Source organism: Coturnix japonica, chromosome 7, assembly GCF_001577835.2.
Source record: "Coturnix japonica isolate 7356 chromosome 7, Coturnix japonica 2.1, whole genome shotgun sequence".
NCBI lineage: Eukaryota > Metazoa > Chordata > Aves > Galliformes > Phasianidae > Coturnix > Coturnix japonica.
This window is the reverse complement of record NC_029522.1, coordinates 17053972-17081031: the sequence shown is the minus strand read 5'-3', so window position 1 is coordinate 17081031 and position 27060 is coordinate 17053972. Positions and strand designations below refer to the sequence as shown.

General features: G+C 36.3%; 1 protein-coding gene across 7 annotated transcripts in view; it reads right to left on the bottom strand.

Moving 5' to 3' along the window:
- The window catches only part of STK39 (serine/threonine kinase 39), a 112552-nt gene that overhangs the window by 40717 nt on the left and 44775 nt on the right, over positions 1-27060 (bottom strand). For all 7 annotated transcript variants that reach the window (XR_004307918.1, XM_032445771.1, XM_015868579.2 and 4 more), the window contains 8 exons: positions 25102-25210; positions 23730-23871; positions 21515-21570; positions 17659-17768; positions 17457-17558; positions 16030-16163; positions 12943-12991; positions 12775-12840 (listed from right to left, as the gene is read on the bottom strand). Coding sequence is in view for 6 of the 7 variants with exons in the window: in XM_032445771.1 (XP_032301662.1) it covers positions 12775-12840; positions 12943-12991; positions 16030-16163; positions 17457-17558; positions 17659-17768; positions 21515-21570; positions 23730-23871; positions 25102-25210 (768 nt within the window). In the remaining variant the exon portion in view is untranslated. The remainder of the gene's footprint in view (positions 1-12774; positions 12841-12942; positions 12992-16029; positions 16164-17456; positions 17559-17658; positions 17769-21514; positions 21571-23729; positions 23872-25101; positions 25211-27060) is intronic.

Sequence of the window (27060 nt, the reverse complement as noted above, 5' to 3'; positions counted from 1 at the left end):
ATTAAAAACTACTGCATTACAAACATGGCACAATTCATCAACTACACCATATATAAAAGTAGTTTGTTTAGTAAGAGTAATTTCATGCATCTATTGTCTTATTTCTCATTCAATAGAAAGATTACTGAACAAATCATACTGATTTTTTGCAGTATTTCAATTATTTAAGATATTCCTATTAAAGTCTCAATAGTAACCGAATATTTGGAGTGGGATTCCAGTAAGATCTCTTTTACACAAAAAAGAGAAGAGGCAACCTGAAAGCATATTAAGCAAGCTGCATTAGTGTATGCAAAATTCATACCAATAACAAGCATTAAACATTCCACTTTCACAGAAAATAAGTTTATCATGCTCCATGTAGAGGTAACTTAGATCACAGAAGCAATTCACTCTTAAATTCCCAAAAGGAGGCAAATGTGCAGACATAACTCACTTCACACCTGAAGAGATCTTTGAGGAACCCTAATCTTGATCTACACCTTCTCACTACATAACAGTTGGAGCTATACTAGTCTTTTCACTTGCACACCTACAGAATATGATTTTATTTATTTAAAACACATTATTATGGAAATATAACATGTCATTGAGTCAGCTAGCTTAGCTTCTTCTAGGGAAAAAAAACCTGTAATTCTACTGCTGATGCCATTCAGCTACATCTGTTAGAACTGTATGCAAAACACACACAATCCCACATGCCCTAGAGAGCAAGAATGACAACTTGGTTATTTCAACATGCTTTTCATTTCCTGCATCCTAATCTAGTAAGAGCCAAGATTTTACTCTGAGACACAGAAAAGAAAGAAGTCCTTAAAGACTTCTCCCTCCTCCAGAGGCAGACTTTCTCCTCAAAACACCCTGATCAGCAGAAGACTTCACAGATGCTTTGCTCTACTCCAAGATGGGTACCACTTCTGTGACAAAATTAGTTAACAGTTATAGCAAACACACAGCAGCCAGGGATGCATGAAATGCAAAACAAGTATCAGTTCAGAAAACAAGATGGTGCCATCTACAGTTGTTGAAATCAATGTTGAACCTATTCCAAGAAATCTGAGTCATTTTCTCCTGAGTTTTTTTAGTGAAATTCTGAAAAAAAAAGTCAAAATGAAAGCATGCCTCAAACTAAGGATAAAATACACCCCAGTCAACAACTGTTGGGCACTTTGGAGAGGAGAAGAGGATATGATTCTACAAAAAGGCACAAATGTTCACAGGATTGTTCCTTGTGACAGTACCTTTCCAATAGCATTAAAAATCTCTGAGATTGTATTTCAAAAATTAAGTTATTACAAAGATCATGCTGTTAAATTTTAAACTTAAGAACACTTCCTTATTTATTACACCCAATTACTTTCAAATATTTATCATCATTACTTCAAATAACTTTTGCAATGGCAGGGAAAAGTGAAAAGCTAGATAAATTTCAAACTAGTGTCTCAAGCAGCTTTTTTAGAGTATGGAAGTATAGCAGTTTTCAGATTCAGGGACAGTGAAATGTTTCACACACACACAGAAAAAAAAAAACCAAACCAAAAAAAACCCCAAAAAACAACAAACACCACCACTACCAAATATCTCTATACTTAAGGGAAAAAAATAAGCTGTAGTTCCCAAAACAATTGACATAAGCTAAGAAATCATGGTTACCCATCACCTAACCTGCCACATGAAACTTCCCAGGTGTGGGAGTAGCCAATGCTTTGTCCCTTCACCCTGCAGTAACACCAGTTACACCCCAGTTCTTTCAGTAAGAGGTGACAGAAAAAAAGAGAATTAATGCTGAGCATAAAGGTGCTCAGAGAAGACAAAATGGGAACCTGTCAACATGAAAAAACACAGGAACCCCAAAAGAAATTCCAAAAGAAGCTGACAAAGTGCATTTGTAAGCAACTTTTTGCTTTTCTGTTGTGTTTAAAAAGATTTCCTGATACAGAATCATTTATTTAACAGAATATATAAATACAGCAGAAATAAAGAGTCTTGGCAGAATTGTGCTTACATGCCTCACTCAAATTTAAGAGAAAGGTCTGGCTAGGAAAACTTTTGCTAAGAAAGCATTTGTGTTTCTGAAACTTGATCAAGTGATCATAAGAATCAACGCTTTTTCACTGGTTCCTGAAACACAAACATTGGAGATCATCACTAACTCTCAACCATAGAGAGTAGATCTTAAACACCCCTATTTCTTTAAAATGCATAGATACATGCTACAGATTCCACCTGTCCAGTGATTCTCAAGAAATTAAATAAAGAACTGCAGTTTATTCCACACAGCTTGAACAACATAAATCTGGCATACACACTATATTTATTATGGGTCCAGTAGTAACTGGGTCCATCACTTGCTATTTAACACAATAAAAAAAAAGTAAACATTAAATAGCAGCACACAAGTTTATTACTAGAAGCAAGCAGGAACCCCATCAAATAACACCAATCTTAACCCTTCCATAAAACCATGGCAATGCTCTTTGCAAGAGGAAGGACATCACTGTTAAACAAACTAGTAGTTTTTATAGAAAATACAGGCTTTAAATGTGCCAGTATTACTTGGTAACTGACAGAATAGGTAGCTTTTCCAATTTTGCCCTTCCCACTGCTGCCCACTAAATATATATGTATTATTTTTTTAAATCACAAATCTCAAAAGCTTCACTTCTCTTACAACTTCAGCGTAAAGAATTTGCCATGCCAGCTGCTCCTGTTATTTTACTGGAAAAAAATATTTTTTTAATTAAAAATAGCCAATTACAGACAACAGTTTCTGTTTCATCATATATTATTATATGTATTTATTTTTCTAAAAAAAAACAGACCAGTCCCCCTAATGAACACCTTAAGCCCATAGAGCAATCATGTTTTACAGATTTTACCTTCAGCTCTCTTGCAAGTCTTTTATGAATGTTTCCCAAAATGCAAAAACAAATTTTAATCCCAATACCTATGCATATATTTGCATTCTAATGCAACGAAGGAAATCAGCTTATAACATTTATCCAATCACAGCACAAACCTTTTACTTAAAACAGTTCTAAATTTAATCACAGCTTAGCACTTGAAGTAAAGAGTAAATATTGGAGAATCCACTTTTCTACAAAATATTTTCACACAGAAAAACACTGATCTTTTTGCATAACATCTACACTGTAATCACATTTTTGCAAAAAGAATTTGAGGAACAAGACAGAGCTTGAATTCCCCCAAGTATATATCACCTTTTGTTCAATAGACAAGATGCTTCCTCAGGAGATGGCTAGTCCTCATTTAACCCATCTCTCATGTCTGTGAATGCCTGAATACCTTCACTGTTAGCTATTAAGTTCCCCCAAGTTTATTATTTTGGGAAGTTTATCTTTATTATGATGTACCACTGCCTTTCAAAAATAACACCCAAGGCATTCGGGTCTGTAAGAAGTAGAAAGGTAGTAAGATAATAAGGTTACCTGATGTTTTGATGTTTGCATTTCTTCCTCTTAAGCCACTCTGTACAATGATACAAATGATACAGGGAAAATCTTACTTAGTTTTAATTTGATTTTCTCCCAATTGGAAAAGAAGTTAGACTTACCATTAAATGTTTCATATTCATGTGGCAGGAACGAGCTTTTTTGGCTTGTTTTTGTTTGTTTGTTTTTAATTGTAGGGTAGCTTAAGACATTGCCAGCAAGTGTATATGACATGGCACAGAAAAATAATTATATGATAATTCCAGCCTTTTGGGTCCAGAAAGTAATTTTAAACTCTCAACATGGAATTAGAATTGAGATGTGCAAGCCATCATTTGGGAGTACATAAAGCCCCTTCCCTTTGTAGCAACTGTGGAGGTTTGATGTGTTTTGACTTTCATTAGATGGGTAGCTTCAAGTGCTTTATGCTGCCCACAATGACATGTCACGAAAACTCTGTTATGGTTAGAATTCACGCCTGCAGAAAAGGATAGGTACTGAACCCTGAACACAAACAGAAGCTACCATTTGTTTTTAATCATTATTACTTCTCTATATTGTACAAACACTTAGGTTTATGGTTTTAAAAAAAAAAAAAAAAAAAAAAAGCTTTTGAAAAGCACAGATGATGGAAGGCTTTTGTAGTTCCTGCAGAATTTCTTCAGGCATTTCTTGTGCATATATTCCACACTATAGACAACAGAATATTTGGAATAAACAATGTACAGAAACTCCTAGGAAACAAACATGCTCCTTGAAGTACATATTTTTCATGTTTTGAAGTCTCATAGTTTTCAATTTCAATAGTTCAAGGTGACCTAGCTATAGCAGGTGAGAGCATCAGCATTTTAGTTCATATACCCTGAGTCGGTAAGAGTGGTGAATATTCTTGCATTTATGTTGTATTACAAAATACAAGAACATAAAATCCTTCAATTCCAGGTAATTTCTAAGTTTTTTTTTTTTGTTTTTTTTTTTAATTCCAAGTCAGGTGTAACTGATATCCACAAAACATGGTAACACTCACATAAATTGTTATTCCATTTAAAACTTTATATTAGAATAATGTGTCAAAATATTTCATTTACTTTGGGGTTAGGCTTTCATAAATCAAAACTGGAACCTACATTATTTTTCTTCAGTAATATTAAATGCACCTCTGCTAGAATTAATGTATTTACAGCTATCCAGCACATCCTTGCAAAACTGCTATTTGCTCTGACGTGTGCAATGTCATGTTTATTTATAATTACCTTCAGACAGATAAGTCAGTAAGGACAAACTGTGAGTCATAAATACAAATGCACAAATATTTGTTTATTCCTTAACACTGCAGAAAAGACTGCAAAAAATGAAGTGGAACCTGAGTCATTTTAGACAGGAATTACTTTACAGAGTAAAGTAATTTACACTTTAAAAATGTGTAAATTACCAGTTCTACTCACTACCGGAATTAGTTACACTGTTTACTCAGCATCTAGAAATGCAAGATCATTATATCATTTTCATGAAATGACACTGCATGAAGGAGATGGATAATTTGAATTTACATAAGTGTTCCTTAAATCTCTACTAGATATCGAAGAGTGCCCTTTTTTATTTAATGAATACAACAGCACAAGTTAAAGAAAAGAAGTCTGGAAAAAAACCAGTTTGCTTTAAATATTGATGATACTGATAACTGGTTTGCTTTCCTAGTCAAACACAAGCAATAGCACGCTCAAATGATGAATGTGGCACTGAGATTAACTGAGTGAGGGAGGCAGAGCCATGAATTAAGAAAACTGCCACAAACATTTAGATACATTCACAGGTTACAAATGGAATACAGGGGAGCAATCAGTGAAAAAAAGCAAATATAGTAAAAGCCAAAGAGGGAGTGAAGAAGTGAGCACATTCTTACATCATTAGAGAAAACGCTGAAAAACAGATACAGGTGTTCAGTGCACCAACAGCCCATGCACTCTGAGGAATTTCCTCTCCAAAGCTCTTCTTCCACTCTTTCACCAAGCCTTTTCTTTCCAGGATTATCTTGCTCAAACACAGGAAAGGACAGCAGCTCAAACTAGAGACTAATTTTTCCACATCAACATCTTGTAAACAAGTGCAGGTAATTCCCTGCACTGCCAATTCTGCATTCCAAAACCAATAGGTTTTATGTAAATACTGCATCATATTTGCTATTAATGTTCCAGACAGAGTCCAGAATTTTAATCTGATTTTTCTTAAGTAACAGCAGTGTTTTGGAGAAATCTTTATAACATAGAAAATGTGCCAGTTTAGTAATTTAGTATGACTTCTGTTTTTCCAACAATATTTTCCTTTTTATTACTTCCACTAAATAAAGTCTCATTACCCAATTTTAATTAACAGCAAATAAGTCACTCCTTTAATTTCTATTTTAACAACAGTATTTTCAGACATGAACATGACTCTGTACTGAGCAGGATATTTTTAATTAATTGCATAAAGGAATTGTATTGTTTCTGAAAATTAACACTTAACCTAAAAACAAGAAATCCTGATTATGTTATGCAGCGTGACATGATGGGTAATAATCCCAGGTCTCACAAGGAAGATTTAGATTGGATATTAGGAAGAATTTTTTCACAGAGAGGGCAGCCAAGCGTTGCAACTGGCTTACCACAGAGTTGCTACCCCTGGAGTGGGTTTAAGAGGCATGAAGACATGGCACTAAGAAACATACTTTAGAGTAAGGACTTGGAAGGTAAGGTTGATGGTTGACTTGATGATCTTGAAGGCCTTTCACAACCTAGATGATTCAACAGTGCCATGGTTTTAATTCATACATGTCAATAGAGACTCTCATATCCTCTTCCCTGTGCCCCAATTAAATTAAGATGCTAAGGCCAAGTTGGTATCTGCAGATGTCAAAGAAAGCCAATTAAACAATTAAAAATATTGTAAACTAGCAAAGTAAATCAGTAGCTAGTCAGATGAACAAAGATTAGACTTCAGAGGTTCTGAAGAGTTCAAATTAGACCTTTTATGGTCCCTTTCAGCCCAAGCCAGCCTATGATTTTACGCTCTTCAGATGAATAGACTTCAATATGGAGAAACATTAATAAAAAGTTATATGTTGGATGGATCATGAGATCCTAATTTCTTAATCTACATTTTCCAACCCTGCTAACCTGTGTTCCTTCAACCAGGCCATTTACTTAATTGAAAAAGCCACACGGGAAATAAGAGAGATACAGCTTCATTTAGAGCTTTTATTACTCTGTAGCGGAAAGCTCATCACAAGATAGGTTTCACTACCAGTGATAAAGTCACACCAATAATTATTTATTAATTCTTCTCTGAAATATATATCAGATTATTTCCCTATGATTTTCACTTACCTTCAAGATAAAAGGTTGAAGATATCCTATGAAGGGGGAAAATCTGATTTCTTCCCTGTTCTACTTTAAGTATAAGGCTTGATCACACACAAGTAAAGTTAGTGTATATATTCTGCAATCACACTTTTTTTTCTTAAAAAACCAAACAAACAAAAAAAGGCCCAAGTTTATTCAAGAGATTTAGCATTTATAATTGCAGGCCTAGAGCTGCTCCTAACATAGGAATGCTCATATACCCTGCATGAGTTTGTACATCATCCTAGTGAGTAAACCCTGCATGATGTGCTGTGTTAGGTGTGGCTGCCCTCTGCTGTCAGTTCCTCTCCTAGACAGCACAGCCAGGATGCACAGTTTTTGTCATACAGTTGAGTTACGTAGTATGTAATTGAAAAGGGAAAAATAACTTTATTCAAACAGTGCACATGAAGGTAAACAATCTTGTCCTGGAGCTACTTCTCAGTGCTAAATATGATTTGGACTTTGTATATACACCATTACGGTCCATCTTTCCACTGTTAGCCTTAAAATGCCTATTCTGATTAAAATGTTGAAGTATCCAGTGCATGCCATAATTATAACTTCTTTAGCCAAGAGCACTTTTTAAGCTAAATTTTCCTGTAATATCACTCTGCAGTATATTCTCAAGGATGTCCTGCTTAATCTATTCTCCCCAGGAATTATACCATCAGTACCAAGTGTGTGTGGGAAATATGTGGGGTTAAACAAACGCTATGAAACTTGTGAGATTCTCCAAGCTTTTTATAGTATAATAAGGAAAATTTATTTACTTTCCAATTCTCTCAGTGTTGGTCATGGTATTTATTTGCTTTTGCAAATTCACCTTTAAGAACTATGGCTAGTGATTAAGTTCTCCATATGAAAACAGAAATTATCCCAGAGTTATTCCTTCAGTCTTTCAACAAAGCAGTAGCAGATAGCAGCACTTCTCTGAATGCAGGATCACTCAAAAGTTTTCTGCAATCCAGCTCTCCACATGACCTTGCTGATAAACGTCAAAAAATATTCACAATCACAACTAACACAAGATGGAGACAGGTAGAAGAGCCTCTTCTACCGCATAGTACAAGAAAGCACATACAAGAAAGCACAGTGGGAAATCTCATAATGCTAAGCTGAACCTAGCTAGCCAGCATTGACAAAATAATGATGTGTCCTCTAGAAAGGTGACAAATCTCACAGCAACCACTGATTCAGTTTGGTCACTGTATACACAAAACCTCAGCTCAAACCCAGAGGAAAAAAGACAACTTGATTTGGAAGTCAGATGGACAAAGAGTTTGAGGCTTCATTTCTCAGAGAGGAAACAAGTAAAAACCATCCTGCACTAGAAGAGGTCTGAAGCACAGCTGTATTAACAAAAGTCTTTGGCAAGGAGCCTCTACCAGATGAAATCCATTACTGAAATGAGCAAGTGATGCTTTGCTGAGGTGATATCACACTGTTAGAGCTATGAAAGAAACCTACAACGTAATGATACTCTCCACACTATATGCAGATGATGGTTAATTTCTTCTACAGGATAACATGCCATTCAGAGCCATTTCTCTAAATTAGCTGTACCACAGAGCTAGAGTTTCAACCCATCAGTAAGGGTATTTCTACTAAAATTTTAATAAAAGCTGCTATCACTCACACTAATTATCTCCTTATACCAGCTGACTTTTTTTTCTAGTAACTTACAACTCGAAAGACCTGAAGAGCTTCTATTAACAGTGAAGAGCAAAATTACCTTTCGAAAAATATAATTCAAGACCAATTATTACTCAGAATTATTATTTTTTTTAAATCTATTAACAGTTCAGACAGCTCTAAAATGAAATGCAGATGTGTGTTTTTCTCTGTTCACTCTGTAAAAGTGTTGGTCATGCAGATTTTGAAAATTAAAGAGACAGGATTAAGAAACTACAAAATAGACGCATGGCCTTTGGGGATACAGAATATTCACAATTATAATTAAAGTTTGTTTTTTTTTCAGTGTGACCAGATTTCAAAACTGACTGTGGAATTCTGGAAGCTGCTTCTCATCTCCTCTGTTCAAATACAGCATTTCTAGTCAGAAATGAAAGATGACTTAGCATTCAGTCCAAAATTAATACTACTTTAACAGATTAAAGCATGCATCTGTACAACAGCTTAGCAAGAAGAAACAGTTTAACAAGAGTGTAAGACAGCCCTGAGCCAACCACGACAATGTGGACTGTCCTTCTACTATAACACCATCCAGCAAGGGGGAAGCTTCAGTCTGACCTCCCACTTCTCTACTTAACACAATCAAAATAAAGAGCTACTGAGACAGGGAGAATATATGCACAAATTACAAAGACATAATTTACAGCACAGTATTTTAAAACCACACCGTAAGAGTTGTTTAATCTTATCAATTTGGTATTTGTAATAGAAAACCCCTTTTCAGAGTTGAATGCTTTCCTCACAAATACAAGCCATGTGTACCTCCTTTCAGGATTTCCCAAACAGGCCTGAAATCATTTTCAGTAAAAACTGTAAGCAAACGTAAGCTGTAAAGGCAGCAGTAAAACATCAGAATTCTATGTCATGAGAAAGAAAAAGTAATGTTAAAACTTAACTGAGGCTGCAGTTCTATGCAACAAGGCAAAGTAATCAAACATGCAGTAAACGCAAGAAAAAATAAAACCCTACAGAGCAGATCTGATACGTGCCCAGCACTTGTACTAAATGAAAGCTCCTCATCTTTTGCCCTGGAGACACTTTCTTCTACTGCAGGAGTTATTCCCTCCAAGAGCGACCTCTCAGACATTTTTACAGGTCATGTGCATGAGTAACCAAATTCTGCTTATAAAAGCTTTTGGGGTTTTTTTATTTAAAAACAGTTAAATAATAAAATACATTTATATTTTATACTGTCTTAAAACAGCAGCTACAGCAAGATTACGTGAATTTTAAATTCCTAATGAATATTGCATTCTTTTAAAAAGTAAATAATTCAGCATTTTCACTAACTAAAAATTATTTTTCCATTTTATGCTGCAATTAAATGACCTCAAATTTAATACTCTAGTATCATTCAGCTTTTATTTCTAAGAATCACTCCTTTTCCAAAATTTTCAAGAATTATCCTATAAGGCATTCAGTAACCTATTGCTGATGGTGCTGGGGAAGCTACCATGTACTCATTTTGTAACTCTAAATGAGAAGTCAAAGAAATAAGTACATGGGTACATACAAATTATCCTGTACAGCTGATCTGAAGATACAGCTGAGTTTTATGAGGTCCATACTCTCTCAGAAACCTAGCTGGTACTACAGCATACCTAAATTACCCCCCTAACAGCTAAGAAGTAAAATGAGCAATGCTTTATCCTCTCCACTCTGGGTAGGTCAATTTTTATGTGGGCACTGCTGCCACCACATGGCCAATCGTCTGTACTTTGCATTTTGCTGATGCTGCGCTGCTCAGTAAGCTGCTTTTCAGCTTTCTATTCCAGCCACTTAAAGCTGAAACATCACACTGATTTCCCAAGTTGCTTCCACCTAGAAGGAGAACTAGAAGGACCTCAAAGCATTCAAATCTTCCCGACTGCCTTATCCTAATGAGGACACCAGAGACGGATATCCACAAAGGCAATAGAAAAAAAGCACCAGTTTGGTTCACTGATAAGAAAACAAAAGTCCTACAGACATTCAGTAACCCTAAAATTGGCATACCAACAAAGGCTACAACAGTTCACAGAACTACAGAATTGCTCAGGCTGGAAAAGACCTTCAAGATCAAGTCCAACCACAACCATACTACTAACCATACTACCCCAACTCTCACGGCCCACCACTTAATCACATCCCTGAGCACCACATCCAAGGAGTTCTTAAACACATCCAGGGATGGTGACTCAACCACCTCACTGGGGAGCCTATTCCAGTACTTAACAACCCTTTCTGTAAAGAAGTCTTTTCTGATATTCAACCTATACCTCCACTGGCACAACTTGAGGCCCCTTCTCACTGGTGACAGGACAAGAGACCAACCCCACTCTTGCTGTAAGCGCCTTCCAGGTATTGGACAAGAGCAATAAGGTCACCCCTCAGCCTCCTTTTCCCCAGCCTAAACAGCCCCAGTTCCTTCAGTCTCTCTTCATAAGGCATATTCTCCAAGCCCTTCACCAGCCTTGTTGCCCTTCCTTGGACCTGTTCCAGCACCTCAGTGCCCTCTCTGTTCTGAGTTGCCCTGAAATGAACACAGTACTCAAGGTGAGGCTGCACCAGTGCTAAGTACAGGGGCAGGATCACTTCCCTTGTCCTGCTTGCCACACCATTCCTGATACAAGCCAGGATGCCTTTGGCCTTCTTGGCCACCAGGACACACTGCAGACTCATATTCAGTCAACTGTCCATCAGCACACCAAGGTCACTTTGTGTCAGGCAGCTTTCCAGCCACTCCTCCCCAAGCCTGTATGGCTGCCTGTGGTTGTCGTGACCAAAATGCAGGACCTCACACTTGGCCCAGTTGAAACTCATACAATTTGCCTTGGGTCATTGATCCAGTCTATCCAGGTCCCCCTCTGTAGTGCCTTACTACACTCCAGCAGATCAAGGTGTTGTGTTCTTACTGTGAGTGCACTCAATCCCCTCATCAACAGCATTAATAAAGACATTAAATAGGAGCTGCCCCAGGTCCAAACCCTGGGGCACACCAAAAGTGACTGGCCACCAACTGGATTTAACTCCACTGACCACAACTCTATGGGTCCAGCCATTCAGAGTTTCACCCAGAGTAGCATATGACCATTCAAACCATGGGCAGCCAGCTTCTCTGTGAGGATGTTGTGGGGAACAGTGTCAAAGGCTTTACTGAAGTCTAGGCAGACCACATTGATAGCCTTACCTTCATCCACTAAGCAGGTCATTTTGTCATAGAATGACACCAAATTTGTTAACAGGATCTACCATTCATGAACCCATGCTAACTGCACCTGATCTCCTGGTTGACCTTTAACTGATCCACGATGGCTCCAAAGATTATCTATTCCACAACCTTCCCTGGCACCAATGTGAGACTGATAGGTCTGAAGCTAACATGGTCATCTTTCCAGCCCTTTTTTAAAATGGACATTACATTTGTCAGTTCCTTTCTGGAAATGTTCTCCACGAAACACCTTCTCAAAAAAAAGCTGCTTTTTGAAAGCTGGACTGAGCACACCATCCCATTATCTGCGCAGGCTTAGCAATTTCAGCAGGTTCCTCATACTGAAGTAATACTGTCAGTTTAACTAATTTTCAGTATAACTTCTCACAGATCACAAATATAAGTTTAAATTAATTTCTGTTATTAGCTCTTATAAACAGCTGCTTCCTTTAATTCTTAAGTTATAAAATACCTGTTCAGATTTTTTAGTTCTGCTACACCTTACCTGGTAAACTCGTTTACACAAGTACCAAAAGCACAAAATAATCAGCATATGCCATAGCTGTGCATTTAACTTACTCTCGAGTAAGGCTTCACAGGTCCAAGCTACTCAAGAATTCTTGTCAAGTTTGACTCTGACTTGCACGTATTTCAATGCAATGCTTAAAATAATACAGAGAAAAGGGTATTCCCCAATAAATACCATTTCCAGTATCTTTATTCTTTCTTTAGATAAGAAAATAAGGGCAAATTCTGCAGTCTGTGAACCTACATGTGTGTAGTTCTGTCTCTCACCATCTGTATCATCATGTCACCTGTACATTTCTAAAAGTGAGTGGGAAAAAGTCATATGATACATATAATATATATTTTGGCAACTCTAATGAGGAAGTCTAAATGCCCCAACGCTTCCTGGAGAACAATTGCAGAAACTATTCATCAACAGAACCTATGAAGAAATGCATAAGACAGCTTAGTCACATCAACTAAAATCTAAGGCAATTAAACAGTCTCCACCTTCGTTTGCATAGCAGTCAAGAGAGATGAAAACACTCACCTTTTTTGCTCTTTGTGCTATATTAGGTGTTCTAGTAAGAAGCTTTTCAATCAGGTATTCTCTATTCTGCAAAATCAACATTTGGTAAGTTAAAAATCAATACAGATGGAAAAAATCATGTAGATTTTAAGGCAGAGCAAAATTAACTTGTAGGGTTAAACGTTTTACCTTGGCTTTCTGGAAAAATTTGCATTTTAAAAGTTCTGCTGCTGTTGGCCTGAAAGATCAATAATAAATTAGAACAGGAAACAAAGACCCCTCTCAGTGAATACAGTACAGGGCGTTAGTTAAATAGTACATCTCTAATACTCTTTAATTAGTACTGTATGAATGGGGAAATGAATGGTAATAGCTACTAAACTAATTCACACATACTTACTTACCACTCATGAAAAAATTAAGTTTCCCTATGGCAAAGATACCAAAAAAAAGAAATCAGTACCTAAGTTGCCAACTTTTGCCTTTTTTCTTTTAACAGAAATGCATTTTACCCTTAAAACAAACAAAAGCAAGCAAATTAAAAAAATAAATAAATAAAGTCAGGCAACATGCTTCCTGAAGTGACTCCATAAATGTAACTGAACTTTGCTCCACAGCAATGAAAGGGTGACTGTATTTTCTAGACAGTAGGATCAATACCTGTTAACTGAACTCCTATTTCAGTGATGCATACAGGTATTAACAGCACTGACTCTATCAACTGCTGCATCAACCAGGAAGTTATCAGGAGCACTTTAGGACTAAACAAACATCAAATCAACTGTTTCGTCAATACCTAGACGTTTCAACTTTATTTGCAGTTCTGTTCAAGTCTGTCGGGTTGAAACCAGATGATCTTTGAGGTCCTTTTCAATCCAGGCCATTTTAAGATTCTTCTGATCACCCTCAAGTTTATATTTTCGATATTTTCAACAGATTTTCAGAATCTTTCAGCTACAGAAATGATGATTCCAATACAAGGATTTATTTACCCCTAGCCTCAAGGACCTAAAGCTACATACCTGGACAAAACTGTAATATGGTGCTGAAGACAACGATGGAGAGAAAAGCTCTTGGGATGATCTAGAAACGACTAGATGTGGTTTATTTGTTTGGTTTCTTAATACCACTAGGAACACAGACCCCTACCAATTTATAGTTATGGCTACATTTAAGGAAGCTGGAATCTTCAAGATTCCTAATTTCCAAACAAATAGAAGCAATATTTGCTATAGTTTTTCATTTGAACTACAGCAAGACAGTGATACAGATCAGATTAGATAAGACAGGGGAAAGCTTACCTACAGAATGTTCTGACATGAAGAAAGAAAAATCTAAGCTGCTTTATTTACTCTGAGATCACATCTGATAAGGAAGTGAAGAAAACAGGAATAGTACATATTCACTCCTGCTAGAAATAATGAAACTACTTGGGTCATCAACAACAAGCATCTAATGTAGACACAGACAGTAGTTCCACAAGAACTTATTTTGCTTCCACTCCAAAGCACCTAACTCTAAAATAAAGGAGTTCTTAGAAGTGACGACGTGTTGACTGCCATCCTGAGTTGTAATTTGCACATGACCCTTGGATGGATAAAATTAAGGGGAGCTTTTTAAGAATCACTTTCCATGTCAAATTTTCAAAGTTCTGCCTCAAATCAACAGATTTAACACAATGTGCAAACACAGCTTCCGCAACTGACGTAACTACTGAAGTATCTCTGCCAAATTAACTCCAGACTACAAAGAAAGAGTAGCAATGACCCTATAACACAAGAATGCTGTCACATTAAGAATAACTGGCACATAGATCTCATGACCTGTATGTGATAAGCTAATTGTTCAGTTCAGATCAAACTTGAGCATGAGAATACAACATACATGAGAACACTAATGTTTGAACACTGTCAAATAACTCTTGGCATTATGCCTACAAGTAAAGAAAGAATTTTTTTTAATTATGTTTTCATTCCAATTTAACCTTACTCTGAAAACCACTGGACACCGTGGTGTGACACTTAAAAGAAACTTCACAGAATAGAATCACATAATTATTTGGGTATGAAGGGTTTCAAGATTATCTATTCCAATTCCTCTGCCATGGGTAGAAATGCTTTCCACTAGGTCAGGCTGCATATGACCTCAAACACATCCAGGGAAGGGGCATCCAGAACTTCTAGAGACAAAGATTATCCTTGATTATCCAGAAAAAGATTTCATCCCTACCTATAAACAACCAGCAAGTAGCGGTGCAAAGCTTCAAGCATTAGGATTTGTTAATAAGACCAGCAGTTGCAAAGGACATGCAAAAGACTCTTCAGACAAAGCAGAATTTAAAGGATTTAAAGAATAAGGATGGCGCTATGTAATTTTTCTTAATCACACGTATTTTCTAGTATTGTTGCTGTCATCTTTCCAACTTGATCACTACATATCCTGGGCTCAGTGCTAATGGAACACCAGTGAAGACCTACACACCCACTAATCATCAATCTCTTCAGACCATTCTCTTCCCCACCCCCACCCCAAAACATCAGATATAAAAATTTTAAAGTGATACACTGAACGCTAGCCAGAAATATTGTTATTTAGAATCTGCCTTCTCCACCTCTTCAGCAAAGAGGCCTATGAATATGGGTCTGCACAGAAACAAAGAATAAATAAATGATTTGCACTGGGAACCAAGGATCTGAGCAATAGATTTTAAATAGATGCTTAACATCCCCATTATCTTGGCTACCCCATTCACTAAGAAAATAGCCTACAGTAACTTTATAAACTCTAAACAAGCTAGGAGCATCCCATCTCTGTTACAAAGCTATCTCTTAATACAAAAAATTTCTATGGAGACATTTCATTTAAAGGCAATACTGAGCTTAGAAGAAGGAAGTACTAAATTACTGATTTTTTAAAGATGAAGAGGTCATTATATTTTGTTACCAATAGTTCTGCCTGATCAACCTGAACAGTCTTGTTAGATTTATAGACAATACCAAGATGTTTATTTTGCCAGTAATGAAAAAGATATAAAGCATGGTCTGTTTGATCAGGACAGGATATCTAAATATAAGCAAATGAGGTTAACAACTCAGAAGAAAACTTAAGTAACAATAAAAAGGCAATTTCTTCTAGACGAAGACACTGATGTTTTGATATCTGCAAAGTCCAACCCGTATATTAAAGGGCAATTATATTTAAATACCAGAACTGTAAACAGTTTCTATACTTTATAAAATAAAAATAGTTACACTGTACACTGCAATGAAGACCTACCTTTTGGAAGGATCTTTTTGAAGGCATAGAGAAATTAATTTTCTAAAGGATTTGCCATACTTTTTCATCATCTCCTTGTCCTCTACACCAGTTTCTAAAGTGGGAGGGTCATTTTGCAGCGTCAGCATTAACACCTACAATAAAACAAACAAAAAAAAATTACTGCAAGTAAAGTCAAATCAGAAGATGTATAACTAAAGAGAAACTGTTCTTTGGAGTACATACATTTAAATATCTTGGTTTACAATCAAAACAAAGTAATGCTAAACATCAAAATAGCATTTCTACACCATCCTCAGAGCAATTAGTGGTATAACTTGTGTAAATACATTAAAAATCAATAATATAAACACTACAATTCCCCAAAGAAATGATAACTCAAGACTCTAAAATAATGGGGAAAAAAAAACTTCTCCCTGGGTGTTGCAGCATCACTGGACACAGGATTCATGAGAGGAATATGGACATAATAGTGAAGCAGAAAAGGAACAGTAAGCAAGGTTGCTGCAATCAGCATTTTCGCAGCACAAATTAAGAAAATACACAACACTTTAGTGAAACACTGCAAGATCTCAAGTACTTCTGACCAAAGCTTATGGCGGTCTTATGCCTGAATAACAAAATACATTTTATTATCAGAACAGCTTCAAAACATAACTGGTAAAAGAATGAATATGTTAAGTTAAACACCATTCTACAACACCTTTTCAGAGATAGTGCTGTATACAATACAGCAATTGCTGTAAAATTAAGCATCTTAACTTTACAGAAGATGGTGTATCTTCTCAATTTTGAACATTTACAATTCATCGTCACCACAAGAATAACAAACATCATCAGCCACAAGGTTTTTTGGTAGCTGCTTTTTGTTTGCTGTGGGGAGCAGAGGAGGGTGGGCTTTTTCCAAAGCAGGCTCCCCTGAAAGACTACATTGTCCAAACTCCTCTAAAAGCAACAGCACAAAACTCATTTCAAGGAAGCTCCATTACTATCTTTATCAGTAAGAATGAAAAATACACAAAGCATTAACAAATGACCAAACTGAGACAACAATTTTCATTTTTAAAGGGTAACTTAAATTCTAAGTTTCCTGGTTTGACAAAATGAACTGCAGCTTTCTCCTACTTTTAAAAACAGGTATCAGATACTGGACTTGCAGTTCCATACAACCACTTGCACACTTTTTCTGAAAACCTCTATACTGCACTATTTCAAAAGCCAACAGGCATAAAAACAGAATCAGGAAGAGTTGCCTTTATTGTTATGATTTTCCTCTGAAGTGAATGAAATACAAAGTAAAAGATAGTAATAAAGGTTCAAAGTCCAGCTTTTTAGATCTTTGCCTTGTACATCAGTGCCCTCACACAGCTGCCTACACACCCTTAAAAATCCAGAACACTCCAGCATTAATATAAAGTGACGTTTACTTTCATAGGAGGATATTTGTGATAAGGCGCCGCTCCTGTTGCTAACTCAATGGCTGTTATCCCAAAACTCCACATATCAGCCTTGAAGTCATAACCTCGCACCTGGAATAAAGCCAGAAAGGAAAAACAAAGTGGTGATACATGAAGTTCTAAAAATTAAAGATTAGGTGATTTTATTTTTGTTTTTACGTATTTGTAATACCTGCTCCATCACTTCAGGGGCCATCCAACATGGAGTACCAACAAATGTTTTCCTTACTTTGTTACGAGTCATATCGCCTCCAGTAGCTAAAAATGCACTAACACCAAAATCTGGGGAATAAGAAAAGAAGTTATAGCCAGTTAAACTAATAGTAACAAATCAAAGTTTTCATAGAGTAAAAGTGAAGCCAATTCTCATGAGATCAAAGATACACAACTGAAAAAAAGGAAGACATCCATTCCCAGGAATTAAGAAAACAAAATGCACACAGGAACTACTAATCAACATATGCTCTTAAAAGGGCATTAACTGCATATGCTCATTTAGCAAAGTCAACATATCGGCTAGACAAGCTAGCGGCATTTGTCATGATATGGTATTAATTTATGTTGTCTCTGGACCAAAGAGATTTTTCAGTGAGTTGGACTGCTGCTGGTAAAACAGTTCTACTCCATAACTAACATGTACTTTGCAAGCAAACACTGCTCAAAGAACGCATAAACATTTTCAGGCTGGGTACTCTTAGCCCTAAATATTTTACCTTTTACATTTATTTTCCAGCAGTAATTCTTCAGCTGCCTTGACTATATTCTTTCTCTTCCCCAAATTATCAGCAGAGATTACATAACTGAAGTATTTACTTCCATTTTAACCATGGCAAACCTATGGAACCATCTAACTCTACGGAAAAGGGTTGTTGGGGTTTTTTTGGTTTGTTTTTGTGTAGAAGGTTTATTTTTTAGACTACAACATTAGAGAAGAGCCTGTTCCAGAAACACTGGACAGGCACACAGAGTCCACACTGTCACTTCCCACTATTAATCCTTTCCAATTGCCAGAACACAGTGTTCATTCTGAATTGCCCCTGTGGTCTGGATTTGGGGGCTTTACCATTACTTTCCATTAAACAGCCATTACACATGGAATTCTGGACGCCTTCTACATCATTAAAACACACAAATACAATAGACAAAAGAAGAAAACTACAGAGAATATATCAATTTTTTAAACTTTCCCACAGCTTCTCTGATGAATAAGAACAAATCATGTTTCCCCCCAAAATCTGTAAGTTATAAATTAGAGGGATTTCATTTGAATTTCTGAAAAGGGTGAATAGCTTCAGAAACACCTACTTCAAATTCTGAATGTCCTAAATTCAATACTGTTATTTGTAACTATTTTTTGAGGAACACTACTGCATAGGAAGAAAAACTGCATAAGCAGAAAGCAAAAATAAACACATAAGTGAGATAAAAAAACCCCACATCTTTTCAGTACCAAAGACAAATAGTTTGTATCAGATAATGGCTTAAAAGTCCTTCCAGGAACTGGGATGCACAGTTCTGACAATCTTTGAAAAAGACATGAGCCACAAGACAGAAGAGGAGGGAGGACACATTGGAACAACAAGCAAAAACAAACCAAAACCCTCTCCTGTATATGCTTCAAAACTGAACTTTTGTGACACCTCACTGGAAATGAGGCAATAAGCATTTAATCAAATCAAACAAACATTTCACACTACAATTCTAGCCAAGCAATATACACTTCTGAAAAGAAAAAGAATGCTTCCATGGCTCCTCAGTAAAAACAAGACATTCATGTCTCATTCCAGACATAGCTTTCACAAATGCACATTGCTTAACAGACATGATTCCACAGTGGCAAGCTTTCTATCACATAGCAGACACAGTATAAATGAAGAGAAATTTCATGAAGAGGATAGTTTAATACATTACAAGGAAAGAGCTGAACAATCTAGTGTTAGATACTAGAAGTCACAATCTCTTTATTGTATGCTCTTCATTTCATCTTATTTCGGTTCTTTTGCTGGTTTCTTAGATATTTTGACCCCCTCTAGGCAATTCAGGTTTAGAAGGCTGTAACCCTGATGAAGGGTTGTTTGTCCATCTTGTTTGTCCAAGACATCAGATCTTGCAGTCCCAACAGGTTTAATAAAGGCAGTATGCCTGAGGAACTGTAGCAAATATTTAACATTTTATTTGTGAACAGGAAGCCTAAAATTTCCTGCTCTGTACAGAGGAATTTGGTAGTTGAAAAATAAGTACATCCAATTTTAAACAGAACAGGAAAAAATATGCTTTCTTCTTTTCCTCTAGAGACACTGAATTCACTGAACAGAGAATCTGTAAAGAACCTCTGAGGTCTGTAATCAGAAGTCTCTGTGGAGCTAATCCACTTCTTTGAAGAATATACAGTCTACTCAATTTCTTTGAAGAACATATGGTTTTTGACACCCATACAAAACCTTTTGTCAGAGAAACACTAGGTTTGGCTTCATTCCTAAGTAATAGAGCCTCCAAATAAATGAACTGCTAATGGACAACTGAGTTTTCAAATGCTACTTGTTATGTTAGCAGTATGCAATACAGGTATTTCTTTTTAATCATAGAAACTTGTGCAGCAGAACAAGCAGTCAAAAGACATACAAAAGTTCTTCGAACAAACTAAAAAGAAACCAGAACATAACAGCTAGATTACAAATCAAGTATCTACTCTTCAGTGATTAAAGGGGATTTTACTTCATCAGGGCAAAAAAGAATTAATAAGAATTGCAGCCTCTGGAATTTAAACTGCCTTCCAGTTAGAGTGCAGTGTTCAGCTAGCCCACACAAGAAACAAAACAAGTCTGATATTGCTGCATATTTTAGCTGAATTTCTTAAGTAACCTGATATGGAATCAACACCTGACAGAAATACATTCCATGCATCTATTCAGCTACTGAAATTCCTCAGTCCTGCGTGCTTTAGCAGCACAATAAAAACTTCAGATGCCTATAGCAAGGAGGAGGGAAAGATCAAGAAAATACATGCTAGAGCTGAACTACAAAAAGATAAAATTAAGCTCCTGCTTGAAAGTTATCTGATTACTGAGACAGCAGATTTAACTCTGTGTGTAAGTTTTAATGAGAATTCAACAGTTTTTCCTTCAGACTGGTCACGAGATTCTCTTTGAACTTTTTTGTTACTATATTTGATTAAGTGAGTTATCTGGAAATGTACTCCTTTAGACTATTGAAAGATCTAAAAATACTGAGCATTATTTGCTCAAAGCACTATAGAAAATGAAGATGACTGCAGAGTATAAACAAGAGAATAAGTATTAAATATTTAAGTAAAATTCAAGCCTGTAGAATTGATTACTTATTTTAAAAGTCCGAAAATCCAGTAGAAGAATTCAAGTTGGCTCAGCTGCCAGATAATCTTTTCCCTTCCCATTTCATAAACATCAGTCCCTAAAATATTCAAGCCCTTCACAATGTAAGTTTACACAGAACTGTGAAAGTATATTTTATATGAAACAAATTTCAGTTACAGCCATTCTTATTACTGAGTGCTACTAAATACTAAGGTTTCATCCCTTAGACATGAGTTATAAACTGTAAGGTCTGCGAGTTAATCCTGGGGAGAACACCAAAAAAACATCTCAGTGAGAAGTCTCATGCATCAGTGACAACTTTAAAGATAAGATCTTACAAAAGGGCAATACATACAAAATTTTTCAACCTCTGCTATTAGAATTACTTCTAGAAATACTTCATGAAATAAACCTAAAAATAAGAATTGCCACCATTTGCAATCACTTGAAGCTATATGAGTTAACAAGAAAGCACTGATGTTTCCTGATATATTTGATTGGACACTGAATAATACTGAATAATTTCTAACTCATATCATTAAGCAAGCAGTCTAAAACAGGACAACCTGCAACTGTGGTGCTTCAAAAAGGAATAGTTAAAAATCAACAAAAAAAAAAAAACTTGTATCTGTTGCCTCTACACCAGCTGTAAATTAGTTTTAAGTTTAGCCACTACTTCTCTACCACTGCCATTACCTGCTATTTGTACAGAACCATCTTCACCCAGAAGAATGTTGCCAGCCTTCAAATCTCTAGAATGTACAAATAAAAAGTTACCTTTACATAAAGAATACATAAGATCATTTTTTATGTTAAAGAAAAAGACAAAAAAAATACCCCTTCATATTACTTAATTTCACAAGATAGCACTTGAAAATCTTAAAGGCAGAAACAGGAACTGAAGCATAAGATGTAGTTTATTTACAATAAAACAGAGTGCAGAATAAATTCCTGGGATCCATCTTTCTTACATAAAGCCACACATATGGCCTTGGCACAAAATGAGCAGAATTCAGGGATACATTTTTAGAACAAGTATTGAGGTCCAGCTCTTTTGCCTACTTTTACAAGTATAACCTCAGAACCTTTCGGACCTTTAGAGCAAGAACGAACACTTGCTTACACGAAAACGCATCCCCAGGGAGGGGAAAAAAAAAAAAAAAAAAGTTGTTGCCATTGACCTGTTCAGAGAAGAGATTCATCTTCAAGAAAGATACATGGTAAATACGCTCTAGATTTCTACCCAAAGTTTTATTTTTCTGTGGTGTACCATGATGAAAAACTACTTGAAACACAATCTGTCAAAAATGTGGTGTGTTTTTAAACATCAACTATCTGTCAATGTAATATACCACTCAAAGATAACTCAAAAAAAAAATAAAATAAAATAAAATAAAAATCAGGCTTCTGGGAGGTTTTAATTGATTTGATGTTTACTTTTTTTCCTTAATAGAAACATCCCATTCTCGATGCACAGGACAAATCTTTCATTCATATAACAACATTAAGCTTTCCAAGACTTACTGAAAGTAATAAACATTTTGGTATTGAATAGTAACATAACCTACTACTTCTTACATACAGGAGAATGCATTGAAACAACAAAATAAAATCCATTAATTTGGAGAACATCTCCAACTGGGAACTACTGTGTAAAAAAAAAAAAACAACACTCCTATGTGTGCTATCACCTACACACCTAGCTATCACCTATCACAGCTTTCACCTACAAAATACAAGGGTTTAGTGGTATTGCACAGTTTATAAACAAGACGTTGTAAAAAGGAGATCTCACGCATAATAAGGAGCTTCATCTCTTAAGATTCTTCAAATAGGTACACAGGCAATTTACAAATTGGATCTCAAAGGGTCCTGTTATCCCTAAAAGCTGATGGATATTCCTTCTGCAGCAACATCAGCTTAAAAAACTACAAATTAAGTTTTATGACAGATCTTTGGAATTCCAGAGTAGAAGTTAATTATTCTTTATTTCTTCATTTATCTCAATTTTCTCCCTGCAGAAGGAGGAAACTTTGTAATTTACATCAAAGGCAGTTCACTTATAGGATGAGACGTAAGCAGTACACCAAAAGAACTATTACTCTGCTACATCTCTATCAGCATTATTTTCAGTTCTGTCTGCAGTGTGTTTTGTGTTTTGTTGTTGTTTTTTTTTTAATCTTCTCTTGTAAAGACCAGTCCTAGAAACAGAGAGCCCCTTGTTGGCACTTTCACTAAACAGCAAATTCACTGCAGTAAAATTAGTCAGGGAGGCACTTCCTTCCAACTTCCAAACAGTGGAAACAACTTGCTGATCACTACAGAACATACACATAGATCACCCCAGGGCATCTGAACAATTTATAATGAGGAAGCCAGCAGAGTGAGAACACACAGAAGAAAATAATTTAGATATGCATACGCTAAGATGTAATTTTCATATCAGTCTCAGCCTCATGGTCATAAAGAGACATCTGCGCAATGGTATAAGACAATACTGACTATCGGGAAGAAATACATTTCACATCTATATGGAATTGTCTAATTGCCTCAAATTATGAATGGGTTTATTATGCAACACAATACACAACTACAAGCCACAGACCACACCACAAACTAAAGTCAGATTCAGTCCCTGGAGTACCAGCAGTTACAGGAATATAGACCAGTTTTTGCAGACAGTGCAGCACAGACCTATCTTAACTATAAAAAGGAAAGAGAATGAAATACAAAGTATCAGTGACAAACTACAGCCAAGATAATAGCGGCTACCTGAGCATTACCATTTAATAATTACTGATTGCATACAAGCAATATAATTTGCTTAAACAAGCAACTGCAGCTGAACAGCATCAACAACACACTATACGTGCAACTCTGAAAATATTTTTCACTGTGTATATGCTCCTACCTGTGAATTTGTCCATTCCTGTGTAGATAGTCTAAACCTTCCAAAACCTCCTTAAGAATTGTTGCTATTATTGGTTCTTCAAGGACACCATTTTTGTGCTCTCCTCTGTTGACAATATACTTTATTATATCAAGCATTGAACCTATATTGCAAATCCAGGTAAGAAAAAAGGACATTTCAGATTCTTGAAGAAAACATATTTCTACATTCTCTCCTTGATATTTAAGTTTTCAACTAACTGGTTCTTAGAATAAAGCACACCATACTTCCATTCAAAAAAGAAATGAGCAATATTTTGTGCCAAAAATATGGTAACTGTTCCATTACAAAGACCTGCTTGCTAAGCTACAAGTCTAAACCAAATTTAAACAGACAAATGCACCAAACATGGTTTGGTTTATTATCAAAGTTAAATTACACTTCATGAATTTATGGTGTAGGATAAACGTGCACTTGCAAGACTAGGAGATAATCTCTGAAGACAAATATTGTCTATATTCCTATTGACATGCAGCTTGTCAATTTCAGTTACTGCTAAATTACAGATAGGGGATTCCTGGATAGATATCCAGGTGCTTTTCAACACTGCATAGTACATTCCTCTCAAAAAACAAACAAACAAACAAAAAAACCAACACTGGTTCCTCTCTGTGCCTGCTTTTGAGTGAATAGAACAAAAGAACTGAATAATTCAAACAAATGTGATACAAGAGAATGAGGACTTCCCCCCACGCTTTCTAGCATAATGATAAAGATGTCTGTTGCCAACAAGACTAATTTTGAAGAACATCATGTAGCAACCAGGACCATCTTATTTTGGAGTTTCATTTTTCTAAGCCTAAAGTGCATTCAGTTGAGTCCCTTTTGCTTCTTCCAGAACCATTAAAAGCTTCAATACTATTCATTAATATCACACAAAAAAAAACAAAACTGCAGAATGTGTTCAGTTAGTTCAGGCAATAAAAAATATTCAATGTGTAAGGCCTGTCCTACAAAGAATCTTTCTTGAATAAGGAATTTTTAAAAAAGTACTTCTAAATAGAGAGGATTTGTAATTTAAAAAAAAAAAAGCCACATTGACAGAAGTGACTTAATTCTCACCATTACTTTTACCAACCCAGTCTTAATAGAGCTGCAATGAAATGATTTAGAATAAAAAGACAGCAATTTCATCACCTGAATTAATCCCACCAATTTTCAGTATGTAATAGCAATACTGCTATTCCATTCAGCATGTCTATGTCTATAGATCCACCCAATTAAGACTCTCTTGCCCTCTCCCTGTTTGGTTTAGGTTAATTAACTCAAAGAACACACGTTAGAAAATTCATGCAATTCCCTTGCAGCAAAACAAGTAAATGCAGTAACTTACCCCCACTTAGCAGCTTCATAACCAGCCAAAGCTCATCCTTCACCACAAACGATGTGTAATAGGTCACCACATTGGGGTGATTGCATTGACTCATTGCTTGGATTTCTTTCTGTAAGAAATACAAAGCCCAGCATAACACAGACAGCTATCAGTTCTGCTTGCGTCAAGTGTTTAATACCAAAGTGAAATACTGTAACAGAACTGAAATATGCAAAGAGGTATTACAGCACTGAAATGCTTCAATTTACTTATGGATCTATACACAAGATCAAGAATTATTGCAAAGAACACAAGAGATACTTGGCCAGGAGATACAGATATGATTACAACAATTTTCTTTTGATACCAGCTGAGATTTTTAAAGTCCCACATTTTGAATGAGCAGCCTCCAAGAGGAGATGGTGTAGATACAGACTGGACAACAGAACACAAGGGTGATGAAAACCTACTGCCTTTCCTGTCCAAAAGCAATGCAAGAGGATAGAATTGGAGCAGGAGGGAAAGATGGAAGGACAAAATACACAGAATCACTGGCCTGGCTCCACTTACTGTGAGATGGACAGATGGTCCACCTTGTCAGGCAAGCAAACAGAAGTGGAACAAGAACAATTACTGTTACAGACCAAGTCTAAGGAAACAATTGAGCAAAGGAGCACACAATCACCAAAAGATGCGCAATGATGTCAGACTACCAAGTAATACCAAACACAGCTGTACACTTTACAAATGACCCTTCCTGTATTTTTCCTTTTAAGTAAGGCTTTTTTCTAGTCAGTCTTTCATATAACTGTTCTGCTGCACCTTCCTGGCTGTTCTCATTGTCCTGCCAACTCCTGACACAGAAGCCTTTGAGCTTCCTCTGAATCTAAGGTATCAGGCCTCAAAGCAACTTTAGTTCCTACAGCCCTACCTTTTTCCTCCCTCTCTGCTTCTGGCCACGCAGCCTTAATCCATCCCTAGCATCAGAGAATGTACTCCAAGAGTGTGAGTCAGTCCAGGAGTCAACCCAGCTAGAAACTGAACTCTCACCCTTCCTCCCTGAAACGTAATTGCTTTCAGGGGAACCCAGGCAACACTGGCTCCACACTGCTCATTAGAAGCTACCACAAGGGCAGTCCTAATTAGGTGGATTAAAGCTGCCTATAGATACCATTTTGAACTTCCAGCCTCATTTCAGTGACTGTTTTAAGAACTCTTTCAGTGAGTCACATGCAATGCACTCAAATCACAGCCCCCTGACAATAAAATGTTAACTATGGTATTAAAAATTGACTTAATCTTATGTCTGTTGGTGATTATTGAGTCAGACTGCAGCAGCTTACATTTCAGGTAGTCACATTGTCAAGAGCCCTTCTCCCCAGACAGCTTCTCAGACCCAAACCATAACATGGTGAATGCCTGTATAGCCACCTAACCAAACAATTTACAACATAGCTTTCTGGTTGTTTTGTATGTTTTCAGGTGGGACACAATAGGCAGCTAAAAGGGAAGAAGAAACATACACACTTCCCTTTCTCACCAGATGCGCCAATTTAAACATAAGGTAAATTACTGCTTCATTTTCTCAGCTTAGCTATCCATACTAACCCCAAGTAAAATCATCCCATTCTATATTACTATTTCACTCCTTATACTAGTTTATTGCATTGCCAACACAGAAAAGCTATGATTGTTCACAAAATCTGCCTGCTGCTAATGGAAAGCACTTTGAATGTTTTGGCTGTGTGCAACAACTGGTGGCAAGAAGCAAACTATTACAGAAACCGTGGCCAAAGGTACTTTGCGTCTCAGCTTTGGTGACTTTTCTCAAATGAATATTAACAAAACAAAGTAGAAAACAAAGCTTTCCCCCTGCCTATGGGGGAAAAAAAAAAAAAAAAAAAAGGGGGATTAAATTTTGGTGGGAAGTAATAATTTGTTGAGAACAGTTGGATGGTTGGGATGTTTGGACTCTATCTT